Source organism: Calonectris borealis, chromosome 23 (assembly GCF_964195595.1).
Source record: "Calonectris borealis chromosome 23, bCalBor7.hap1.2, whole genome shotgun sequence".
In the NCBI taxonomy this organism is placed as follows: Eukaryota; Metazoa; Chordata; class Aves; order Procellariiformes; family Procellariidae; genus Calonectris; species Calonectris borealis.
Genome location: NC_134334.1, coordinates 166,849 through 188,471, shown reverse-complemented (window position 1 = coordinate 188,471; position 21,623 = coordinate 166,849). Strand labels below are relative to the sequence as shown.

At 43.1% G+C, this 21,623-nt stretch overlaps 1 protein-coding gene and 1 long non-coding RNA gene across 4 annotated transcripts; one reads left to right on the top strand and one right to left on the bottom strand.

The window, feature by feature from the left end:
* Nucleotides 1-3,214: 3,214 nt before the first annotated feature.
* Nucleotides 3,215-13,690, bottom strand: ERRFI1 (ERBB receptor feedback inhibitor 1). Of its 3 annotated transcripts, none has more exons than XM_075172110.1 (4): nucleotides 13,605-13,690; nucleotides 6,611-6,809; nucleotides 6,417-6,493; nucleotides 3,215-5,792 (listed from the first exon to the last, which is right to left on the bottom strand). In XM_075172110.1, exons 2-4 carry the CDS (start codon nucleotides 6,730-6,732, stop codon nucleotides 4,594-4,596), a joined length of 1,398 nt encoding a protein of 465 aa, XP_075028211.1. In that variant the 5' UTR covers nucleotides 6,733-6,809; nucleotides 13,605-13,690; the 3' UTR covers nucleotides 3,215-4,593. The 3 variants fall into 3 exon arrangements, with proteins under 3 accessions (XP_075028211.1, XP_075028210.1, XP_075028209.1); XM_075172109.1 differs by lacking the exon at nucleotides 13,605-13,690 and adding an exon at nucleotides 12,932-12,996; XM_075172108.1 differs by lacking the exon at nucleotides 13,605-13,690 and adding an exon at nucleotides 8,645-9,021.
* On the top strand, nucleotides 5,715-12,997 carry LOC142092294 (uncharacterized). Its single transcript, XR_012676999.1, has 4 exons — nucleotides 5,715-5,800; nucleotides 6,008-6,183; nucleotides 9,560-9,646; nucleotides 12,934-12,997. It is a non-coding gene; the product is annotated as an uncharacterized LOC142092294 (long non-coding RNA).
* Nucleotides 13,691-21,623: the final 7,933 nt, after the last annotated feature.

The window sequence follows — 21,623 nt, the reverse complement described above, 5'->3', positions numbered from 1 at the left end:
AGCCTGGGGGAGAGGTCATCCCTCCCCCACACACCCCTTCTCACCAACTTTGCTGCCAGCCACATCTCGCTGAGGTCTGCTCAATGATCAAGGGTTCACTGTAGGGCTGCACTGGATCCAGCCCTCTGTAGTTTCTCGCGGTACAACTCCCTTTGCCCCAGCACAGCTGCCTCCTGGGTCCTCACTAACATGGCTGGGTGGTCACAACAGTGCTGCTGAGGCAAGAAAGAGACTGCTGGGGAGGGGGCAGCAGTATGCGTAGCCCACTTCTTGAATCAGGAGGCTGTGGGAAGCATTGCTGTTCCTTAGATGCACATCTTTCTTCCCTGCTTTAACACAAATTCCTTGACTCTTCAGACTTAAGTGTATCAAGTCATAACTGCTTCAAAGTGTGATTATTCCAGTCAAATCTATCTGGCAAGGGGCTTCCTCCTCAGAGGCGAGCTGTCAGGCCTTGCCCAGGGAGCCCAAACTCTAAATATTCAAACGGGATCAGACTGTTGCAAAATCATGTTGTGTCCTGACAAGTCTTATCATGTGTCAGGGGATGAGCAGAGAAACGTCTTCTGGCCAGAACTTGCAAAGCTTCCCCCACAGCTCTACAGCCTTAATTACTCACTTGGAAAACAGAATACAATTTTTGGATCATGCAAACTTTGTCCCCCAAAGCACAGGAATCTGATGTCTAAGAATATACAAGCAAGGCTTCCACCTGCCTTTGTCAGTGACCCCCTCATCGTCACCTAGAGAGAACCACTGAACTGTGGACCAAGTCCTCGGTGAAACCTTATTACTTTGGATTTTTAAAGGGAAAATGGCCAAGTTATTTAAATACTGTAAGGCTTGCCTATAAATGACTTTCCTCATACTGAAGAGGCATGTGAGCTCTGTAACCTGCTTAAATGTCTTGCTCATAGCCAAGCAGTTCCAGTCACTATTTTCAATTTGGGTTCAGTCTGTTTTACTTCAGTTAGTTGCACTAAACTTAAGTTCATCATTTAACTTCTGGAATGAGACTTAACACTGTGCTGTTATTCAGCTGACACACAGTAGGAAAGATAGCATCACTGCAGAGTAATTTTTTTTTTTTTTAATACTCAGGACTGAGTAGACAATACCAGTACTTTCAGGAAAGGAGTATGCAATTCTCTTTTTTTTTCTAGGAGAAAAACGATAATGGAGGTTAGGTTAAAAGTCTTACACTTTTTTGGAATTTCAGAAAAGGTTATGTAAGACCATTCAAAAGCACAAGTTTTATAAGGTTTTTAAGCTTTTCAGCACTATAAATATGAAAATAGGTTGTACTCAGAAGTAGATCTTATTCTGAGGAAGTAAAAAATATCTTGCTGCTACATTAGCAGAAAAGGTTTTAGCCTAATGACTAGGGAACTTCCACTGCTAACAGAAGTGAAAATAAGTGCCGGGGTGCGGGGTTGGGGAAATAACAAATAACCCATTTTATACCAAAGACTTTTTCAGCTCTTAGTCACTTTAGAAGTCTCTTTGGCTTGCCTTGTGCAAATACTAAGCAATACTAACAGGCCGGTGTGAGGTGTAATGAGTTAGGACAGAAAGCTTATCCCATCACTGTATTCACAAAGAGAACGGTGAATGAGACCTAGCAGCAAGTGTGATGGCTCAGACTCACACTTCATCCAAATGCAATGCCTTACACATCCAGTAATAACAGGATGCCTGGGCTGGCTTCCCTGTCAAGAGGGGTTCGTTTCTCAGTGTGCACACTAGCCGAGTGGCTTTTCCCCGAACGCTTTAAGCCAAAACAATCCCACTGAAAGCAGGGAAGACGCTTACTCTGAGGTATCTGGATGGGGAAGCTTTCTTCTTTTTCCTATCCAAGAGTGGCTTTGCTACTAATTTGAGAGTAAATGCTATTAAGGGCAGAACTGAGACCTGAGGCCTTTGGGAATTCAGGTGCTTCCAGGTTAAGGGGAAAAGAGCAGTCTGTTCAAGCACAGGAACCTAGGCTAAAAAGGAGGGTTCCAAGTATTGGGAATGGAGTGGGACCTAGAAGCAAAAGCTAGAAGAGATTTGCAGGGCAGTTGCTTGGTATTAGACCGAGTTCTACTGAAATGACAACTACTGAGTCTGTGCTAAGTCTCACAATGGACAAGGAATGAGCTGCAGCTTAGCAGTGTTGATCTGTTTGCTGCAGCAGCCATCATGTCAGGTATATTATTTTGGGGTCCCAGGGTTAAAGCTGCTCAGATTTAAGGGGAAGATTGCAAGTACCAATCTGACTTCTTCTACCTTAAAAAAATCTAGGGGGTGGAGGGGAAGCAGAGCTTTCAGTGGGATGAATATTATAATCAACAGCCTTACACAGGATTAGATAACTTGTTTATGTTTTGGAGGCCAATCTGCGTGGGTTCTTAGCGGTGTTATGGCACAGCAGTAGGTTTTTAAGTACTTACATAAATGAAGCTTAGCAATCTCCCCAGCTATAGAAGCTATAATCAGGCATTACTGAAAAACTGCATCTGACATTTTTTCCACTGAGTATAATTCCAAGGATGGTAACCTGCTTTACTCTGAAATAAGCTCACTCACAGAAAATGTGAAGACTTCAGACTGCCAGATCAAGGCAAGTATTTACCTGCATGCACAGCTAAAGGATCGAAGTTGTGTGATGCTTTGTATCTTCAGTAACCTTACCCATTGCTCACATACTACAGTTAAATATACTTGCTTTGTGATAAGTATTCGCAATTTCTTTCTCCTCTTAAGAAGAAAAAAAAAATTACCATGTTACGCTCAAGCTTTTTCATCCTCAGAATATGAGTAGATCCTCTTCAGTCACCCTTAATATACAATTTAGTTCTTTTTTTAACAGGTGAGAAATTGAAGACAGAAACACTACTGCCCTCTCTTTTCCGTACGATGGTGCCTAACATGCTATGGGTGACTCTAGAAATAACAAAGGTTATTAATAACGATAGGCCGAATAACTTAATCTTGCAGGATGCTTTATTGCCAGCCCAAAACTATAGACACCATGCTACCAATTAGTAAGGAGGAATTAAAATTAATGGTGTGCGATGTCAGTTATTGAACACTTCTGCAGAAATCTTAATCAAATGCAAGCTGAATTCAACATTTGTTGCACATTTAACATTATTCACTTTGAACTTTCCAGTAAATGCAGAACTCAAATGCACAATGACGTACACTATTCAATAAAGCAAAAACCAAAATGTATCATAAATAAGTATTTTATAACTTTATTAAACTCAAGACATGACAATATTCAAAATACAAAGTGAATTCTTTTTTATTCAATACTGTACACGATGCAGAAATATCAGTGCATTTCTATAGCATGTATTTCACCTTCATTTAGTTTGTACTAAAATAATAAAACAAATAAAAAGTAAGCTTTAAAATAGCTCAAACATCTCATTCAGCAGTTTAAACTGTAAACAGCTTGTTTATTTGTTAGGAGGAACACATTCATTTTGTGTACCTCCGTTAATGAGCACCCTTTCTCTTGTGCTTATCTGTAAGAAGATAAATGTAATCAAAATGAGTATGAGAAACTGCTAATGCACAAATGTGGCACCTCAATCAACCTCAGCGGATCGCTGAGGCACAATGAGGAAAAATTAAACAGCAAGAAGCAGCATCTGAAGCAATGAGAGATGGGACTGACACTGTTCATAAATGGAATCATGTTTTTCCTCATACCCTCCTCCTCTCTTAAAATACTGAATAGAAACCAAAACACAAGACCAGCTTGTGCTGTGTTCCTGTCTTTAATACAGTCAGAATTTCAGACTCTAGGTGAGCATGTAGTTGTTACTGCCTACTTAATAGCAACTGTATAGCTGCTCATATCCTCTGCCACTTTCAGAACACTTTCAGGCGTTTCTAGGATCCAGCAGGAAAACAGCAGAAGCAGAGGCTTAGCAATAGCTGGTCCAAGTCTCTCCTAGGAAAAACTGCAAATTGAGCCAAGTGTGTCTAGCAACTGAAAGAATCCACAAAACCTAACTCACTTTAAAAGTCTATTTGTGTCAAATTACATTGTAAAATAGATTCATCTTTCAAAATGCACTTCCCATATGCTTGCCAAGTCTTGAAGTGGATATCAGACCTTGCAGTTACCTTCTTACCAGGTTGGCATACCCTAGTCAAAGAGGATAGAGTCTGTTCTCAGCAGAGTTACTGTGTGAAAGAAATTTTGGAAATGCCTGATACAAAAACTGTACTGCCTTATCTGCTCTGTTGTCAGCTTTATAAGTGACTCATAAGCAAAGCTAGATTTTTTTTTTTTTTGATAACATGACTACCAAATACGTTCATCTAGGTAGCATATAACTGGCCAACTGTGACTACTATCCCTCCATATGTTTCTATGGAATCTTTGTAGGTTTTCAGCTATACATACCAAGACAAAAAATAGTCTTAAGAAACATGTCGGAGATACGCAGCATAAGAGGACTTTACCGTCCGCTTTCCAGTTCTTCAAGGACAAACTGGTCCTACTCCGTTATCTGAGAACCTTAAGAACTTTGTAATATTAGATAAAGTTCAGCTCCATCCTGAACAACTGAGCTGAGACTGTGCTCCCAGAGACTACGGGGAAACCACGTAAGACAGGTGTTTTCGTTTCAGATGACCAGCTATGTCCATTCTAGGTTTTGAGTCCGGTTTTGTTGGGGCTGAGGTGGTTGTGCAGTCACCAGACCAGGACTGAACCTCTGTGTTAGAGCTACTTTCTTCTGCTTCTCTGAAGAATTTCTCATACTTGTCCAAATATGGAGGCCTTTCAGGCAGCAGGTAGTAGTGTGTTGAACTGGCCTTCTTACCATTTTCAATAATCGGAAGAATGCAAGGGACCCTGTTGGAAGATCCTTCACTATTTTGTCTTTGTAGAGCTTTGCTGCTGACATACTTAGGATCAGGTGCAAAACTCTGGGTGGGGGGCATAACCCCATTGAGGTATGATGGCAGGCTTTTGGGACTCGGCGTACGGGAATTGCTGCGTGACAAAGGTTCTCTTGGGGGCACTTTTGGAGGCCTGTCTTCATCACTGTACGCACTAGAAGCAACTTCTGCTGACCACCTTCTGTAATCTGGCTTGAGAGCCCTTGGAGGTATGGGAACCCTTGGTGGAATCTCTGGTTTATCTTCATCAGAGTTTGGAGAAGATCTGTTTAAGTGTCCAGATAGTCTTACTACTGGTTTATTAAGAGATCCAGCTGGCCCGGAATGGGACCTTCGCAAACGTCGATGCAGCTGCTGTGGAGGAGGATAAATACTGGATATGTATCCATTTAGGTTTTGTGTAGGGTTGGCATCTTCTGGTTTTGGTCCTGTTGGAGTATCAAAGTATGCATAGTTGATTTGTCCACAGCCCCTAAAGCTCCGCCGGCTTGGAGCACTGGATTTAAAAGGAGGAAGTTCATAATCTTCTAACAGAAAGTCAGTATCTGAGCTAGTCAGGAATTCCACCTCTTTGTCAACCTCATCTGGAGTAAGGTTTTCAGAAATAGGCAGGGGGGGTAGCGGCCTGGAGCTACGGTCATTGGAAGATGCAGACAGAAATTGAATTGGCCCATTTTTTATTGGCATGTGAGGAGGTGTTTCTTCAGAAACACAGCCCATGGTTAATGACAGTTTACTAAAGCCAGGAACGAGATGGTCTTCATATCTTGAAATCGGCTGTTCATTTTTGGGACTTACAGGAGGTGGACTGGATTTCTGAGATGGGACTTGAATGCAACTTTCAGCAAAGCTGTGGTCATTCACAGAAGCATGGTTGGAAGAGTGCCCTAAAAAGGTGAGAAAGTCTTAGAAACACTTTTCTAAGTAACACTCTAGAGGATGACTTTGCCACTGCATATTTAACTATTTAGTTCCTTCTAATGCAACAATAAGTAATGGCTGCTTAATGACTCCAGTAGCAAAACTTAGCTATTGTAGATCTTTTCTGGTTGTGAATTTATGCGTTTAGTTAAGAGAGAAACAGATTACCTTATTGTTTTAGGCCAGTGCTCCAGTTAAATGAGGTAGTTGAAGAGACCCCAAGCATAAGCAACAGAACAGAGCTACAGCTACAAAGATCCCAGCAGAGGACTACGATGGAACCAGTGCTATTTTACTAAATGGCTTTTCTGTCAGAAGTGCAATGGCAACTCAGAGGCCTTTGAGTACAAGGAAAAGGTTTATTTGTTTGTTTTAACTTGATCATGTTGTTTTAAATGTTTTGGGTTTGTTTTTTTTTTTGGTTGGGCTTGAATAGTAGTATTTTCTTGACATGTTTGCATTCCATCACCAGAGGGCAGCCTTATATCCAGAATGAGAACGCATTTCGTGCCTTAGTGAAGACTTGAGGTTTTTTTTTTTCCCAAGACAAATCCATACCTAAACACATACGTGTTAGTCTTTATACTTACCAATGGATGGTAAATGTTGCTCTGTTGATGGATTCAAATTGTATGCCACTGCTATAGGGTCCACATTAAAGAAAGTACTAAAAAAAAAAAAGCCTTCACTGTAAATAAACCATAGGTTGGTACTGGTACAAGTATTCTTAATGCTCATCTCATATACTTGAAGGTGCAATAGATGAAATTTTAGCCTCACTCACTTTTCAAATCCACTGTGGCTACCCCAGCAGGTTTTCAGACTCCCCATGCCTTGACCAGTGTGAAGAAATCCAGTTTTTAATGGGACTCTCATCTCCTGAGCAGCAACTCCTGCAGTTGACATTGTGCACTGCTCTCTAGTGATGTCTCACCACCCTAGAAATTCACAGTCCTTGACAGGTTTCCTGCAGTTTTCATTCCCTTCAAAAGAGAGAAGGACATAAATATCAGAAATGCAAACTTGATGAGTTCATCTCTCACCTGAAATTTCAGTATTTCAAGGAATTAAATAGCTCTGTGGAAAGGCTGCCTGTCCTAATACTTGCCAATAGGAAAACTTTACAAACTTGTTATTTTGTGTCTGACTGCAAAACTAAAGTACAGAATAGGTAAGTTCTCTTACAGAATTAAACTGTATAGAAAAAAGAAAAATATGTTCAGTAAAGCTATTGATATATGGCAACTCTGCATTAACAACTTCAGTTTGTCTACATAAACTGCCAGTTATTCAGGCAAAATAAGTTTTCCAGAACAATCTCTTTAACTTTCTAGTAGCCATCTATCTTTAGTTGTATCTTTTTGCTAATGAGTTTATGGTTTCCAGTGTAGCCAACATATAACAGCCTAGTCTGTTTTTAAGCATTACCTTCAATAGCCTAACAAATGGCCTTTGCTCCAATAAACAGGATTACTGGCTACTTAAATCAGAACTCCAAAATGTCTTTTATATAAAGCAGTTGCTATTATTAACAAACTTAAGCATTAAGATACTTCAAATCAGCCTCAAGTCTTCTAGCTATTTCAAACAAACTGGAAATCTAGTGATTTGAAGTAATCTCAACTTAAACTGTCCTGCTGTATTCAGATTTATTTTGAATGTGTGAACAATGCTTTATCTGGCCCATTTACAACAAAAAATGTGTTGGCAATTGCTTTGTATTGAATAAGTAATCATAGTCTAAGGAACAAGTTGACTCACAGGGCTTTGTTTAGGATTCTTGGGGGGGGGGGCGGGGGGAGACACACGACAGTGTAAAAGTAGTCTACGTTCTGAAAGCAGGAGAAATTAAGTCCAAGACTATAAGCAAAGATGTTCTCTGGGTCTGTGTTTCATCTACACAAATATCCTAAATTCAGCAAGTACAATATTTCTGGGTTTTTTTTTAAAAAAAAGGGAAATAAAAAAAAAAATTAAAAAACCCAAACAACCCACCCAAAACAGTTTAATTTGTATCTTTCTAGAGAATCAAGAATGTGACCCGTTCCTTAACACGAACTTCCTTCTTCCTCTCCCCCTTCCCCCCCTTCCCCCACCCCCCCAACCCTCCCACCCCCCCAAAAGAAAAAATTCCACCTAAAGAAAAGTCAACCGCTTATGTTAAAAGTCAAACTACTTATTAAAGTTAAAGTTAAAAGTCAACTACTTATTTGCAACATGAGGGATGGGCAGACTCCTAAGCAGGACTGTAAACCAGGTGCCCCAGGATTAATTTGCAATCTAACACCACTATTTGCCTTTTATAAACAATTGTTTGAGAAAGAACAACTCTGCTATGCTTTTCCAAATTTGAATTGGAACCAGTATTGACCATCCAAGCAAATAGTACATGCAAAATAGTTTCTGACTGTATGTATGTTTATAATGTGCAAGACCTAATCACGTTCTCTTTAAGAGTGTGATAGTTTTCTTGATCATGACTACCAGTGATCACCCTTGTGTCAACAGAAGTGAGATTTTTTTATTCACTACCCAGTGTATTTTAGCCAGGCATTTAAGAACTCTAGACAAGAGGCTATTAGCTTTAATAGAAGTGAACGAGGCCCAAACCAGTGTTCTGTCTGCTGCAGCAGAGCATTAGTCTTAGTCCTACTTACTTCAGCCCTCCTGATTTTAGTAAAGACTATGTTCTTCCTTTTCAGACAATCTCCTTAAAAGCTAGCTTAACCCTGGAAATTTTTGCATTACACAGTCAAGTTGGACCCTTCCCAGTAATGGGAATTGCAGATTTTCATAGTAAAATTAAACATAAACATACAGCCCCAGGAAGCAGTAATGTAGTTCTGATTAGCAAATGAGTTCAAAATCTCTAGTAGTCCTGTAACAGCAGTTCTTCCTTCCAGTTCTGTAAGTGCAAGCAGAACCATTGCTTATGGGGGAGCAGAAGACTAAAGAAATCCATTTGTCAAAAAGACTTAAGCAGCACAGTACAAGTATAGCACCAATTCTAAAATTACTTCCTATCATGTTAACACAATTTGCAAATAAAATGTCCATCACATCAGCTCACTGTATTGAGCAGTGGTTTTTCATGCCTCACAGATCCTACCCTATTAGCAATGAATCTGCAAAAGAAATGAAGGAGAATGAATTCGTGAACTTAAGGCTAATGCTTATGAAGGAGTTTACGCTTCCATTTCAGTATTTATTGAAGTCAAATGCAAGTCACAAGTTGAAAAATCACTGATACAGAACACCGATTAATCAGCAAATGATAGTACTCCACCTCAGCGCACATACAAGATCTGACAAGATCATGAGCGAGACATTGATTATGATATAAAAAATGAGACAGGAAGGGGGGGGTGGCATTGCTGTAGTTTGAGAGCACATGTAATGTGCTTGCTATGATAACATACAACCCTTGCAGGGCTTGTTAAGAAGCCCAACCTCCATCAGATCCCACGCCAAAACCACTGCTAGTAATTACTATGTCAGCTTTCTGAGTGCTGTCTAAATCTCGGCTCTCAAGACTGATAGTTGCACAATCACCTCTCTGAAATCCTTCTGGAATGCTAAGCTCAACTTCTGAAATGGACTTAAATATTTACATACTCTAGGAAAAGGTAATTTTCACTTGTTTCAATCAACTTTTTTAAAAATAAAGCACAGACAAATTTTGCAGCCATAAAACTTGCTTGCTTCTAACAATAACTTCTTTGTGAATTCACAGAAGGTGATCTGCCTTGACATTTCAGTGGGGAGTTGTGAATGGACAGAGCTATGAAACTGTCCTCCATAGCTAGGAGTATCAAGAGAGGTAAGGCATATGCTCTTTCACTAAATCACCTAGTTACTTTTTCAGTGGAGTCTAGAGAGTTGGTGCTTCTATTTTAAAACATGCATAAGCTTGTTTGAAGAAACAGTATCTTAAGAGGGAGCCATGAGGACATGTAATTGAGGGCTACAAACTGTATTTTATACAGTGTGCTCTTACTAAAGCTGAGCAGTACATATTTCATGAGGCTACTATTTTCTAGTAATTGGCTTTCAAAAAAAAAAAAATTTACAAAGTCAATCATGAAGATATAAACACCAACAGTTTCCACTGTAACTCTTGGCCCAATCCTGCCTCCTTAAAGGCTTAAGGATCTAAACTTAACCATAAATAAAATCAAACTACATTTGCTAAAGAAAATGGACACTATGCAGTAATGAAGCGTTCTGGATCTCACGCTTGTTTGCCACTCATTTGCACAAAATGGGTTTGCAGTTACTCTGCTTGTCTGGCCTAGTTATGCATAGATTATGGAACTTAGAAAGATCGAAGCACTTTGAGCACTTTTGAAGATGCTACAGCTTCAGTGTTATTCAAAAGAAACTGAGTTAGTTCAAACTAAAACTATAGCTAGTAATTACTACAGGGCAGATACAAGCCAAGGCAATTCAAAGGTTTGTCAGTGCATAGGAAGCTATCAACACCATCCACTGTAAGGCAAGGTAACTGTGCAAAGGAAATACTTTTTAATCACTCACGCCTGCTCACATTAACAAATAGGAATTATTCTAAATATTGGAGATGAGATTGATTTTTTTTTTTTTTTTTTTTAAACAAGGCCAAATTATACCTTCAGACTTGAACTGATGAGTGGTGAATAATAGGATGGATATGTATAAGCCGAAAATGGTCAAATGCATCCATAAACAGTAAGGCATCTACATAGTGAGGAATGTATATGGGAATATATCGGAAGATTTTTGTGAGACGAAGTTTGAGTTACATAAGATGTCCCAAAAATACAGTTTTCAAACTGATACGTATCACTAAATACTTGTGTTATAGCAACAGTAATCCTCTATTTAGAAACTAAGAAGCATTTGCATATATTTTAGCTCAACACCTATCACTGATCAGACAGAGAATTTTGTTACTCTGTTCCCTGCTCTCCCAGCCGCAACGCAACCAAGTATTTGAGGCGAGTCAGGTTCATAATAAAGAAAACCTTTCTGGTATGCACAGTAGATCAAAGCATGCTCTAGAATGTTTCACTTAATGGGTATGGAAGACAACAATTTGCTGTACAGATTTTTGAATGCCTGCACAAATTTTGGACAGATTTTATAAAGGCAACACTCTTGACAAGCAGCTTATATACTTCTTGTAAGAAATGGGAAAGGAGGGGGAAAGTAAGACCTACTTACCACTTCTGGGAGGGGAATAAGTGTGGCTACCTTAAATTCACTACCTATTTTTGCTCACCTTGCCACCACATATCTTTAACAAATCTCAGAAGCAATTCACAGGAGGAGGGGCACATTTTTGCACTACAAGTCATCCACTCCAGCTAGCTGTTCCTTATTTGACAATGTGATGTAATTTCCTTTTTTTCCTTTGACTTTCTATTTAATGTAAGTACCTGAAATAGATCCACCCCTTTTAATATCTAAGTATTTCAGACTTCTAATTGGACTTTAAAAAGCCTAAAAGCTGTTCGTATACTTTCCAGAACTCCATATACTTAAAAAAAAAAATCCTTGTTCTCTAGTGGTCATATCATCTCCTAAGTGCTTTTGTCTTTGCAACTAGATGAATGCTCCGTAAACAATACCTAGCAGAAACAGCCTCACGAGAAGGTTAGTTTAAATCTATTAATTTAATAAATAATTAGATCTTATTTACTACACACCAAACCTCCACAGTGCAGTTCAGTATTTCTCTGAGTCACAAGCCAAATCATGCTCAGATACAGGCCTCAGAAGATTTTTCCATTTATAGGAATTATATTCTTTACAATTATTATATAAATAAGGCATATTCTTAGCTTTGAGAGATTTTTCTATGCATTCTGCCATCCAGAAATGGACCATTCTGTGGTAGAAAATTTGAGACTATGATCACTTAGTGAAGATGGATAAAAATACTGCTCAAATCATAGGAGGTTGCAAATAAAATTAATTCTATAGATATACCCCAGATGATGATGGGCATAATTTTAAACTGACAAATCAACTAAACAGCAGACAAACAATGTATTTAGATTATACTAGTCAGCTATTTTGGAATATATTCAGTTAAAATTTAGGCTGCCATTTCACGGTCCTACACAGCAACTGGGAGGAACCTGTAAATTGCCAGTAGAAAACTAATAATTAAATAGCAAGACAATTGCCTTGCCTCTGCTTGTCAGATTTCAGATGCATGCTTAAGGTATGGTACTTCACCCTTCTGAAAATTTTAATGTGAATATAGCCAGCTTACATTCAGGAAATAAAAATTCCTTTATAGCTGACTCAGAGTCATAACCATAGTGTTAGACACGCTGTGATAAGTTTTAATTCTGTTTTCCACTAGTGGAAACTTCTCTTTTCCAGAGAAGTGGAACTGTTTTCCTCTGAAATAATTCCTGTATTGCAGAGAATGGCAGACAAAGGGCTTCACCAAGAACATACGCCCCCTCAAAAGATAGGTTTCTATTTAAAAAAAAAAAAAAGTTAAAAAATTGTCCCATATAGGTAAATTGCTAAGGAAAGAAAACCAGGTTTGTGCATAAAGTAACATGAGCGAATTGAGTAGTTTGGTTTTCTCTTTGAAAGTTTTACTAGCTTATAAATGCAATTCACAAATGCGTTTCGCATCGTTCACCTGTCATTCCAGTATGACAAAGATTCAAGTATCCCCAAACTTACCAAAGAGACCTTGCCTCCAGAGCCTTTCCCGTCCAGCTTATCAATATATAATTAAGTACTGTTATCTTTAGATCAAGCATAGCAAGTTTTTTGCTTATTGCGTCAGCAATACCTGTGTAGGGTCCTTAGCCTACGCACTAGTGACACGAGACCACTGAAGTCCCAGAGTCACTCTGGACTGCTCGCTTTGCGTAACCAACGTAGCGCATGTCCACAGCAGGCATACATGCTCGAGAGATGCACTGTAAATACTTGAAGTCTCCAGATTTAAACACCACAGACTGGCTATTTTAGAAAATCGAGAGTAAGTGTACTGGGGTACTAAGTCATGAAGAAATGTTTATTCTAAATTAAACCATCCTAAATTAGAGTGCGAAGCACAGAGCCTGAGCCCACAACGCGGTCTCTGTTTACTCACAGGAGCGAGAGGAGCAGCTCGGAGGCGAGTGAGAGGAAACACTGATACTGTTTCGGGTCAGGAAGGAGACGCGTGGCATGCCACGTTGATTTCCAAGAATGTGGCTACGGGCACCGCTGACCCCGGGCGGGTCCTACCCAGAGGGACTTCTGCCGTGAGCGCTTCCCATCCCCGGGAAGGCGCGCTCCCCGTCGCGGCGAGAAGAGCGGGTACCGCACCCGAGACACCTCCCCGCTAGACCCCGCAGGTAAGCGGCGCAGCGGCGGGTCTGGGCCCCCGTGCCCGCTCTGCCAGCACAAGGGCAGAAAACGCGCTCCCGCTCCTCCCCGGCGCGCCTCCCGGGCCGCGGCCCGCCGCCTCGCCCCGCGCCCGCTGGCGTGGGCCGCGCCGGGACCGCGGCTCCATGCCAGGGGCCCGACTAGCCCTGGCGCCACGGCCCGGGCGACCCGCAGGTGCCGGCTCCGGCCCCCACTCCTCTCCCCGGCGGCGGGGCCCGGCGCGGCAGGTACGGGGCGGCCGCGGGCCGCGGCCGAGCCCTGCTGGGCGGCTCAGGTGCGCGGCGGGCGGGAGCGGTCTCGGCAGGCCGCAGCAGTGAGGGGCGCCCCGCCGCCATGGCAACGAGCGGCGCGAGCGCGAGGCGGCGGGAGGTGCCGCCGCGGGGGCCATAACTCACCCCGAAAGCGTCGCGCCGCTCCGCATGTCCCCGTGCGGCCGCCGGCGCGACACGCATGCGCCGAGCCGCGACAGCGCCCGATCACTGCCGCGCCGCGCGCGGACGGCCGCTCTTATACCAGGGGGCGGAGCCGTCAGGGAGCCACGCCGCGCCCCTCAGCACGTTGCGCTCTCCTCGGGAGCAGCCTTAAAGGGGCGATGGCCGCGCGTGGGCCGATAAAGGTGCTGTGCCGGTTTCCAGGCGGGCGGGTGCTGCTGCGAGGGTGCGGGCCTCGCCGGGCACGGGCACCGGCGGGGAGCGGGGCCGCAGCGGCGGGGGGCTGGCAGTGCTGTCCGCTCCTCTGGGCCCGTCTGCGGGAACGGCCGCCAATGCGCCCTCCGGGCAGCGCTGCCGGCGCGGCGGTGCCCCCGCCTCGGCGCCCCCCCCGCCTCCGCCCGGGCTTGCGGGGCCGGCCGCCTCCGGGCTAAGCGAGAGGCGCGTTCGTCGAGCGGGCTCCGGGCGGGGGTGACCGGGGCGCGAGGCTGGCCGGGGAGCTGCCGCCCGTGGCTTGGCCCGGCGGCGCCGAGCGAGGAACTGCTGGGGACCGCGGCCGGTGCAGAGGCGGCGCGACACCGCGGGAGCTCGCACTCGGTCCCCTCAGAGCGCCACGCTCCTGCCAGCGGCGCGCGGAGCAGCGGGTGCCGCGCGGTACCGGGGCGGCAGCGCCCGCCGAGCAGAGATGTGAGGCAGTGCTGGTGCAACCCTGCCGGCGCCGAGCTTTCCCCGTGGCGGCTGGCTTCACCGAGCGGACGCCCGGTTCGCCAGCGCTCGGCGTCCTTTCCTGCCCTGGCCATCTGCTTGGTTCTCCCTGGCCGGTGCACTACTCCTTCAGGGGAACTGCCCACCGCCCCCCGCTTCACTGTCCTGCCGTGTGTCACTGGGTCCCCGTTTTCCGGAGGATGGCGGCCGTTACTCGTTCCGCTGCCCCCCGGCCTGTCCGGGTCCCATGCCCGACACTGCCATGGCCGGTCACCCCGCTCAGTTGCCGCGCAGGGGCTGCCCGCGGTTCTCCCGCTCTGCGGGGAGACCTGCGCGCCTCGCCGCACCGGCCGGGGGCTAGGGGCGGGAAGCCCCTTCCCTCGGCTCGGGAGCTGTTCCCTGGGGACGCTTCCCCCGCCGCCCGCGCGAGGCCGGCAGAGCCGTCCTGCCGCCACCGGGGAGCGCTCGCTCCCCCGCCTCCCGCCCCGAACCCGCTGCTGGCAGCGGGCGGTGCCGGGGGCGCTGGGGTTCCGTGCTGCCCGTCCATGTCGGCTGGTGAGGAACGTGGCTCTTCTCGCTGTTGATGCGTGCTGCAGCTTTTTCTGCGGTAACAACGGCTTCGCCCGAGCAGTGAGGTGGAGCTGGTACTTGCCCCGCGCGTTTGGTGTCTGAGTATTTTGCAGTCACAGGGAACGCGTGTCCTTCAGCATTGCCAGAAGGAAAAAAACACCAACGCTTTCACTGTTGTAGAACTTGCTACCGTGAACGTCCATTTTCCTGAACTTTGTGTTGAAATAAATCCATCTTCATGTGTAATGATTTATTGGGCATCTCGAGTAATCGTATGTGGGTTATTACAGATTTGACAGTGTATTTTGTGGCTAGACTTAGCATTTGTGATGGTAAAACACAGTGGTTAGAGCAGTAGGATTCTTAGTGAAAGCTGCTGTGTAAAGATTGTTTTGTGAACATTTGCAGGTGATACTGTTTTATTACAGCATAAACAATGTGAACCTGGTTTTTGATCAGTTTTGCTGTACAGTGCAATAATTTCTTTGTTGGACAAATGTCAGTCCGGGACCCTCAAACTCCCAGGACTGAGAGTTGCTAACTAAATAGGATTAACAAAATATGTCCACTTTACTCTTTGAGCTGAAATAGTTATTTATATTGCTAAGAAGGAAGAATGCTTGATTTCATTGCACAACGTGGTGCATGTCTGCAGTTGAGTTCTCCTGCTTTCTCTTTTGGGGTTTCTATTGGCTTCTGGTGAAAGTACCCTATCTGCCCTTGTTCTTAAGGACAGTAAGCTCTCCTACTGCATATTTGTATTGTAAAAACTGCTCTATTACTGTACAAATGAAGGTTATGTGAAAAGAAATGGAAGGAATATGAAGTAGGAGAGATTTTTAGTGGGTTTTTTTTTCCTTGGATGTGAGAAATGATGAAGAGGTCCTCTAAAGTTGGCTGGATGTGTTACGCACATGAGAGAAAGTAAAAAGAATATGGGGGGGAGGGTGGAAGCTGTCAAAAGAAAGGAGGAGAGCAGGCAAGTGAGGCTTTGTGTTTTTGACAAATTGGGGCACACTGTGTTAATGGTGAGACTGCACTATGTTGTGTTCTGGACATGTGCTTAGAGTGGGTAGCAACTAGTGATGATGGCTTGCGCTGAACTGTACATGCTCAAAGACATCTTCCAAATGCTTTGCTGTACTCCTGTTGCTCTGGACTTGAAGACTGGGACCAATTGTTTCTGTGGATGAACTGCGCATGCAACATGAGTTATCTTAAGTTTAAATTGTCTGGCTGCATATATGTGTTGAGAAGAAAGTAATCTTTTTTTTTTTTTTAATTCTGGTATGTTGCTGTACATACTCGCTGATGGTGTAAATAGCCCTAAATGTTATTATGGATGGATACAAAGGACAAATGTTTTTTTAAAATGTGTTTCAGTGTTGACTAATGGATGTTTGGCGCTTTAACTTTTTGTGCCTGAGAATCTTTAGTCCAGGAAAAGGTCATTCTGGTTTTCCCTGCAGATGTTACCCTACGGCCTCTATACTTCCATCAGCAGGCCTGGTTTCACTCTGTTAGATAGTTGAGGAGTTAGTTCATGTGCATGTAATGATATGGAATTTTTGTCTCTTACTGTTAAATGACTTTACCTATGGGCTTTGTTAACTAAAACCCCACTGCCTTGAATTTCTGATTGTTCTACTGAATAAAAATGTTTAGTAATGGTGTCACTTGTAATAGTTTCTGTGCTGACTTGTGCACAGAGGAAATTGAATTCTGTACCAACAGTTACGTTCTTGTTTCTCTCCCTTCTTTGCAATATGAAGTTATTTCAGGACTCTTAAACCACCTCACAGTTCTGTAGGCATGTGTAAACCACTCTTTGCAATTTGCTAATTGCCCCAAAAACTAACTACTGAAGTAATCTTGGACATCCTGGTTTGTTAATACTAGTTAGTAACAAGTCTTCTAAAAAAACAGCTCAGGTAATATCACAAGACGCTTTAAAACTCTTTTGTACCCTGTTTTGGAGATGGATAGCAGACTTGGCTGTATTTAATAAATGAAATGTCTGAATTCTGTGAAAAAATAATATCATGGACTTTCATTCATGATATTCCCTTTCATTCAAGGATTCTCTTTGCAAAGGGAATCCCTGTGATACTGGACGTCCTTTGATCAGAGTTGTCCTATTTCTAGCTTGCTTTGCAGCGCATGCCTTTTCAGTGATCTCGGTTCCCTTGATATTTCCTGCTTTCAACACTTAAAATTTTCAGTTGCTATTTCCGTTTGTTTTGAGAGGATAAAGGCATAAATGTAAGCAGTAGCTGGAGAAGTGAAAGGCAAATCTCTTTAGCAAGCTAGAAAATGATGAAAGTAAAATTTCATACTGAAAGACTACCATGGGAAGTAATAGATACATATTTTTAATCTAGAATGTCAGATATAGCTCTTATATGGTCATTCTGTAGATTGTCATGATTTTTCTGGTGAGCCAACTTCTATAAACAATAACTTTGTTTTACAGTAGTTGCTGCTGTATTATTGCTTAATCCTACTTATCTGTGGCAGCTGCTCTTGAGCAGGAAGCTTGAGGTTTTTTTCCATGTTTTCTGTTAAGCATGCCTCTGGTCTGGTTACCTGAAAGGGAATGAGTAGCTTAGACACTCTTCTTTTCTGCCTTGTTAATGACTAGAAAAGGTAGTTGTGGTAAGTCATCAGAGAGGAAAAGCTTTTCTGAAGAGAGGTAAACAAAGTGTAAGTTGGATGCTGTGGTGCTAGTTTTTGCATGACTAGTTCTGTGAATGAGTGTGGTGTAGATACACTTCTACAGCACCTCCAGAGGTGCTTCTGCAGAGCTGAGACCATCTGTCACTGTAGTTATTTCAGATGTAGCCTTTATGAACCCTTTAGTAAGGGGTTGCTTGGGTAAAACAAACCTAGCAAAAGGCAATGCAGAAGGTGGTCTATGAAAAAATCACGAGAAGTCCTGAACTCTATCATTATTCCATAAATTAAAATTCAACACATTGGCCTTGGCTTGGATACTGACTTCCAAAATGAATGAGTTGTCACATCCCTCTTATCTCTTTCTTAAAAATCAGAGCCTTTACCTTAAGCAGAATCAAGATGTGCACAGTAGAAATTAAACTTCGCGCGATCGTTACATAGTTTCATTTCATAGGTCTTATTCAGGTCCTTATCTTCTGTTCTGATTTGTGGTAGTCTGACAGAGTGGATCTACATGTGAATATTGGGGTTAAGGAGTCTGCGTGGTACTCTTACTCTAGTGATGCATGCATTATGACAATGTAAACAAAGTACGCAGCTAATAAAATTCTTAGTTACCTAAGTTTTGAACATCTGTCACCCTGAAGTGAGGGAAATCAACCTGAGCATCTGTTAATTCGCACAGAAAAAACAATACATATGGGACGCATCAGAATTGCTGTAGTCTCACTGAACTGATAGCAAGTCAGAGACTGGTGCAGCAGTGGTAAACTCATGTGCTGGAGAAATCATATTACCCAAATAACAAGCAGTTAAACTTTATACTACTTCTATTCTTACTGTACGGGGAATGTTGTATGGTTTACTGTGGTACTTACTGTGGGATAAAGATGTGTAGGTATGCAAGGAAGGGGCAGAGACAATGAGTTTGAGTGTAAGGCATATCCATAGATTAGCAGTGCAGACTCTTGCATTGCAAGGGTAACAATATACTACTGCGCAGACCTGATGCTGAAATTCAGCCTCCTACAGGGGCCATTACTCAGGCTTTGTGCGAATTCATCCTATACAAGACTTTAAAGCAATTGGATAATGCTAAATTGCCTCTTAAGTCGTCTGTAGAAACTGACACAGATAGCAAATCTTTTATGCTTCAGGCATATGGAAGTGGTTTGTGATGCAAACATACTATCTAAAGTACAGCATGGCTTTTGTGAGCTCTCATCTGTGTACCTTGATGACATCTCTGTCTGAATGCTGCAAATGCCAAAAATTTTACATGGCTTCAAAATTTAGGCACAGAGAGCCTGATGAAAGAAAAATCCATTAAGGCTGTAGAGAAAGTGCCTTGTATCAGGCTGCTGGGAATTGGAAGAGGACATTGCACACTGCCCTAAACATCTTGTTTCCCTTTTTCCCCATGCTAGGGCAATATTGGGTTAGGCAGACCTTGGGATTTGAGGCAGTATGGCTGCTGTTAGGATACATCTGTATTTTGCTCTCCCTTTCATATTTCAGTCGGGTTCTTCCATCGTTTTCTGCCTACGTAACTGGGTACATAATGATTTAATTCTGCTTACAAGATTTGGCTCAGGTCCTTGTCTCTGCAGATGTGTCCTGAATCCTTCCAGGAAAGGACTGCGCTGTGCTTTGAGTTTGGAGACAGCAAAGAAGGGAACAGGATTAGGAGAGTGCTACAAAACTTTTTCAGTGTAAGGATTCATTGTTGCTGTGAATGAGGAACATGTGCTTACTTCACTGGTCAGATTTGTATGAATGCAGTTACACCAGCCAGGTATAGGGCAGAATGAGTGTGTTGCATTTCCAGTTTAGCCAGAAGACCCACAGAAGGGAGGAAACTCATGGGTCAGTAAAGGAGGGCTAAATTAGAGGTTAGCATATTCAAGTGTCTAGACAGCAAATACAGACATACTGCAAAAGTCAGTCTGTCAGGGAGTGGAGAGTCTAGATTAAAAAGCCATTTCAAAGGCATGTTGCCTGGATGGGGTAATCATGTGCTCAGACTTTTTCAGTACATAAGCATAAGCTGAGTGAGGGAAGAGATCAAAAAAGGACACAAAGATTGACACAGATTCTGTAGCAGCTTAGACTGGAATGGAACTTGATAAATTAAAAATAGCTGGTTGTTCACACTTGTGTTTCCCAGAAATGGCCACAGCCACATCTGTTTTTTACCATCCGTTCTGTAATATTTGGATGCCTCACAGAAATGTTACATCCATCCTGCTGCTGTAGGGACATTGTTACATATTCGTCCCAGGCTGAGTTCATTCTTGCTCTCAGGCAGTCTGGTGAAATACCCGGTACTCACTTAATCCCTGTTAGATTGGATGCTTTTAGGGCAGTGTTGAGAGACGTTCCACTGCAGGATGCTGGGCGGATCAGCAGAAACAGAGGAGCTGACTCAAATCCCAGTCTAACTGCCCTGTTGCATCCTATCTTCCTTATGGAGCCAGAGGCCTTGCTGTCAGCTGACTGGCTCAGCTGTGTTTTTATGCCCTTTAGGCACAGTGTTTCACACAACTGTAGTGTTATGCATAATGACAGTTTGGAGGAAGTTCCAGGAATCTACCCATATGCAGTGTTAGGGTCTGCAGCAGCACTGAAGTTCCTTTTCATCCTTCCCAAGAACATGTCGTATTCCATTACCTTTGTCTATTACACTATTTATTTTTCAGTGTGCTGCTTCTGCCATGGTCATCTCACTACATAGATAGATGTTGTCTTTGTGGTGAAGCTAAACGGCCCAAGGATGATAGGATGCATTCACACAGTATTTTGCAGGTAGAGGTGTCTGCGGTGGCTGTTCTTCAAAACAACTAGAAGCTATGTGAATAGTAGCATAGTGCTCAGCTTGAACTGTTATACCCTACCTTGTATGTTGGCTTTGATAAACAGCCAAAGTGAGCTTGCATCTGAAAACTGCAAAACACTCTGTGTGTGTGTGTAGTGTTTCTGATCCCTGCCAGGGAAGGATTTCTGTCTCTTTGCTCCAAGAGGTCTCAACTGGTTTGCCCACTGCAAGGAGCTATCTGATGCAGGGGCCTCTGAACTGGTCCTTGTACAAGGTAAAGTTTATTAATTACTCTATCAAAGACACCCAGGTAAGGGACATAAATTAGATCAGGTAGGCTGTCTGTGGAAGGAACGAATCCTGGGTGATCTGGTACACTGCAGCACATGCTGCTGAGGCCCTGAGTCAATCTCCAGGCATACCATGTTGCATTGCCCAGTGTGAGATGCGTGGATTGCTGTGGCCAGACCCTTGCTTGTCAAGACCGAACAGGAACTCTTGAAAAATAACTAAATATTGTCAGCACCTATAGCTGTTGGGTATTTTGTATTGACAAGCCTAGAAGTCATCAGTCTTTTACAGTTATAATTAGGCAATAGGCTTCACTGAGATTGGAAAGAATGGTAGCAGTCAGCTCTTTGCTTTTTTTACCTTTTCCTGTGGCTTGTTCTATCCTTTTTACCTATTAAAGGCAATACCACAGTCTGTTCTTCTGATAAAATCATTTATTTATAGAGCATCATCAATTGGTGTGGCTTATGATCTCTACAAAATAAATAGTAAGCAAAACTGACAGCCTAGAAGTACAGCATGCCATTAGAAACATAACCCGGGGAAGCTTGGGATGCCTTCTGTATCAGGTGGGTATCTGTGAGACCTCTGAAAGCAGGGGAAGGAGATTTCACAGATTTTACAAGATCTGACGGTGGAATAATGTGTGGCTTCGGTAAGCCAGGGAGGTAAGAGCAGATTGAGCAGGAAGGACAGTGGGGATAAAGCTCAGCTGATTCTCATTCTGAACCAGTAATTTTAGTTTAAAAGCTATATATATAGAAATGGTATTTGGAAACAGTTCTAAGTGTATGATTGTAGAAATTAATAGTTCGGTAACTTGATTCCCAAAGAGTATAAAGTTAATTTTGTTCATATTTGAGATTCTGCCTGTATAGGGCTTGTGGAAGGGGACACAACAGTCTGCCAAGCATTTGTATTTTGAGATG

Excerpts from the sequence above, each read along its gene's own strand:
- ERRFI1 (XM_075172110.1), bottom strand. The coding sequence starts at position 6,732 with ATGTCAACTGCAGGAGTTGCTGCTCAGGAGATGAGAGTCCCATTAAAA. Across the intron at positions 6,494-6,610 it reads AGCCACAGTGGATTTGAAAA|TACTTTCTTTAATGTGGACC; the intron begins GTGAGTGAGGCT and ends TTTTTTTTTTAG. Across the intron at positions 5,793-6,416 it reads GCAACATTTACCATCCATTG|GGCACTCTTCCAACCATGCT; the intron begins GTAAGTATAAAG and ends TCACCTTTTTAG.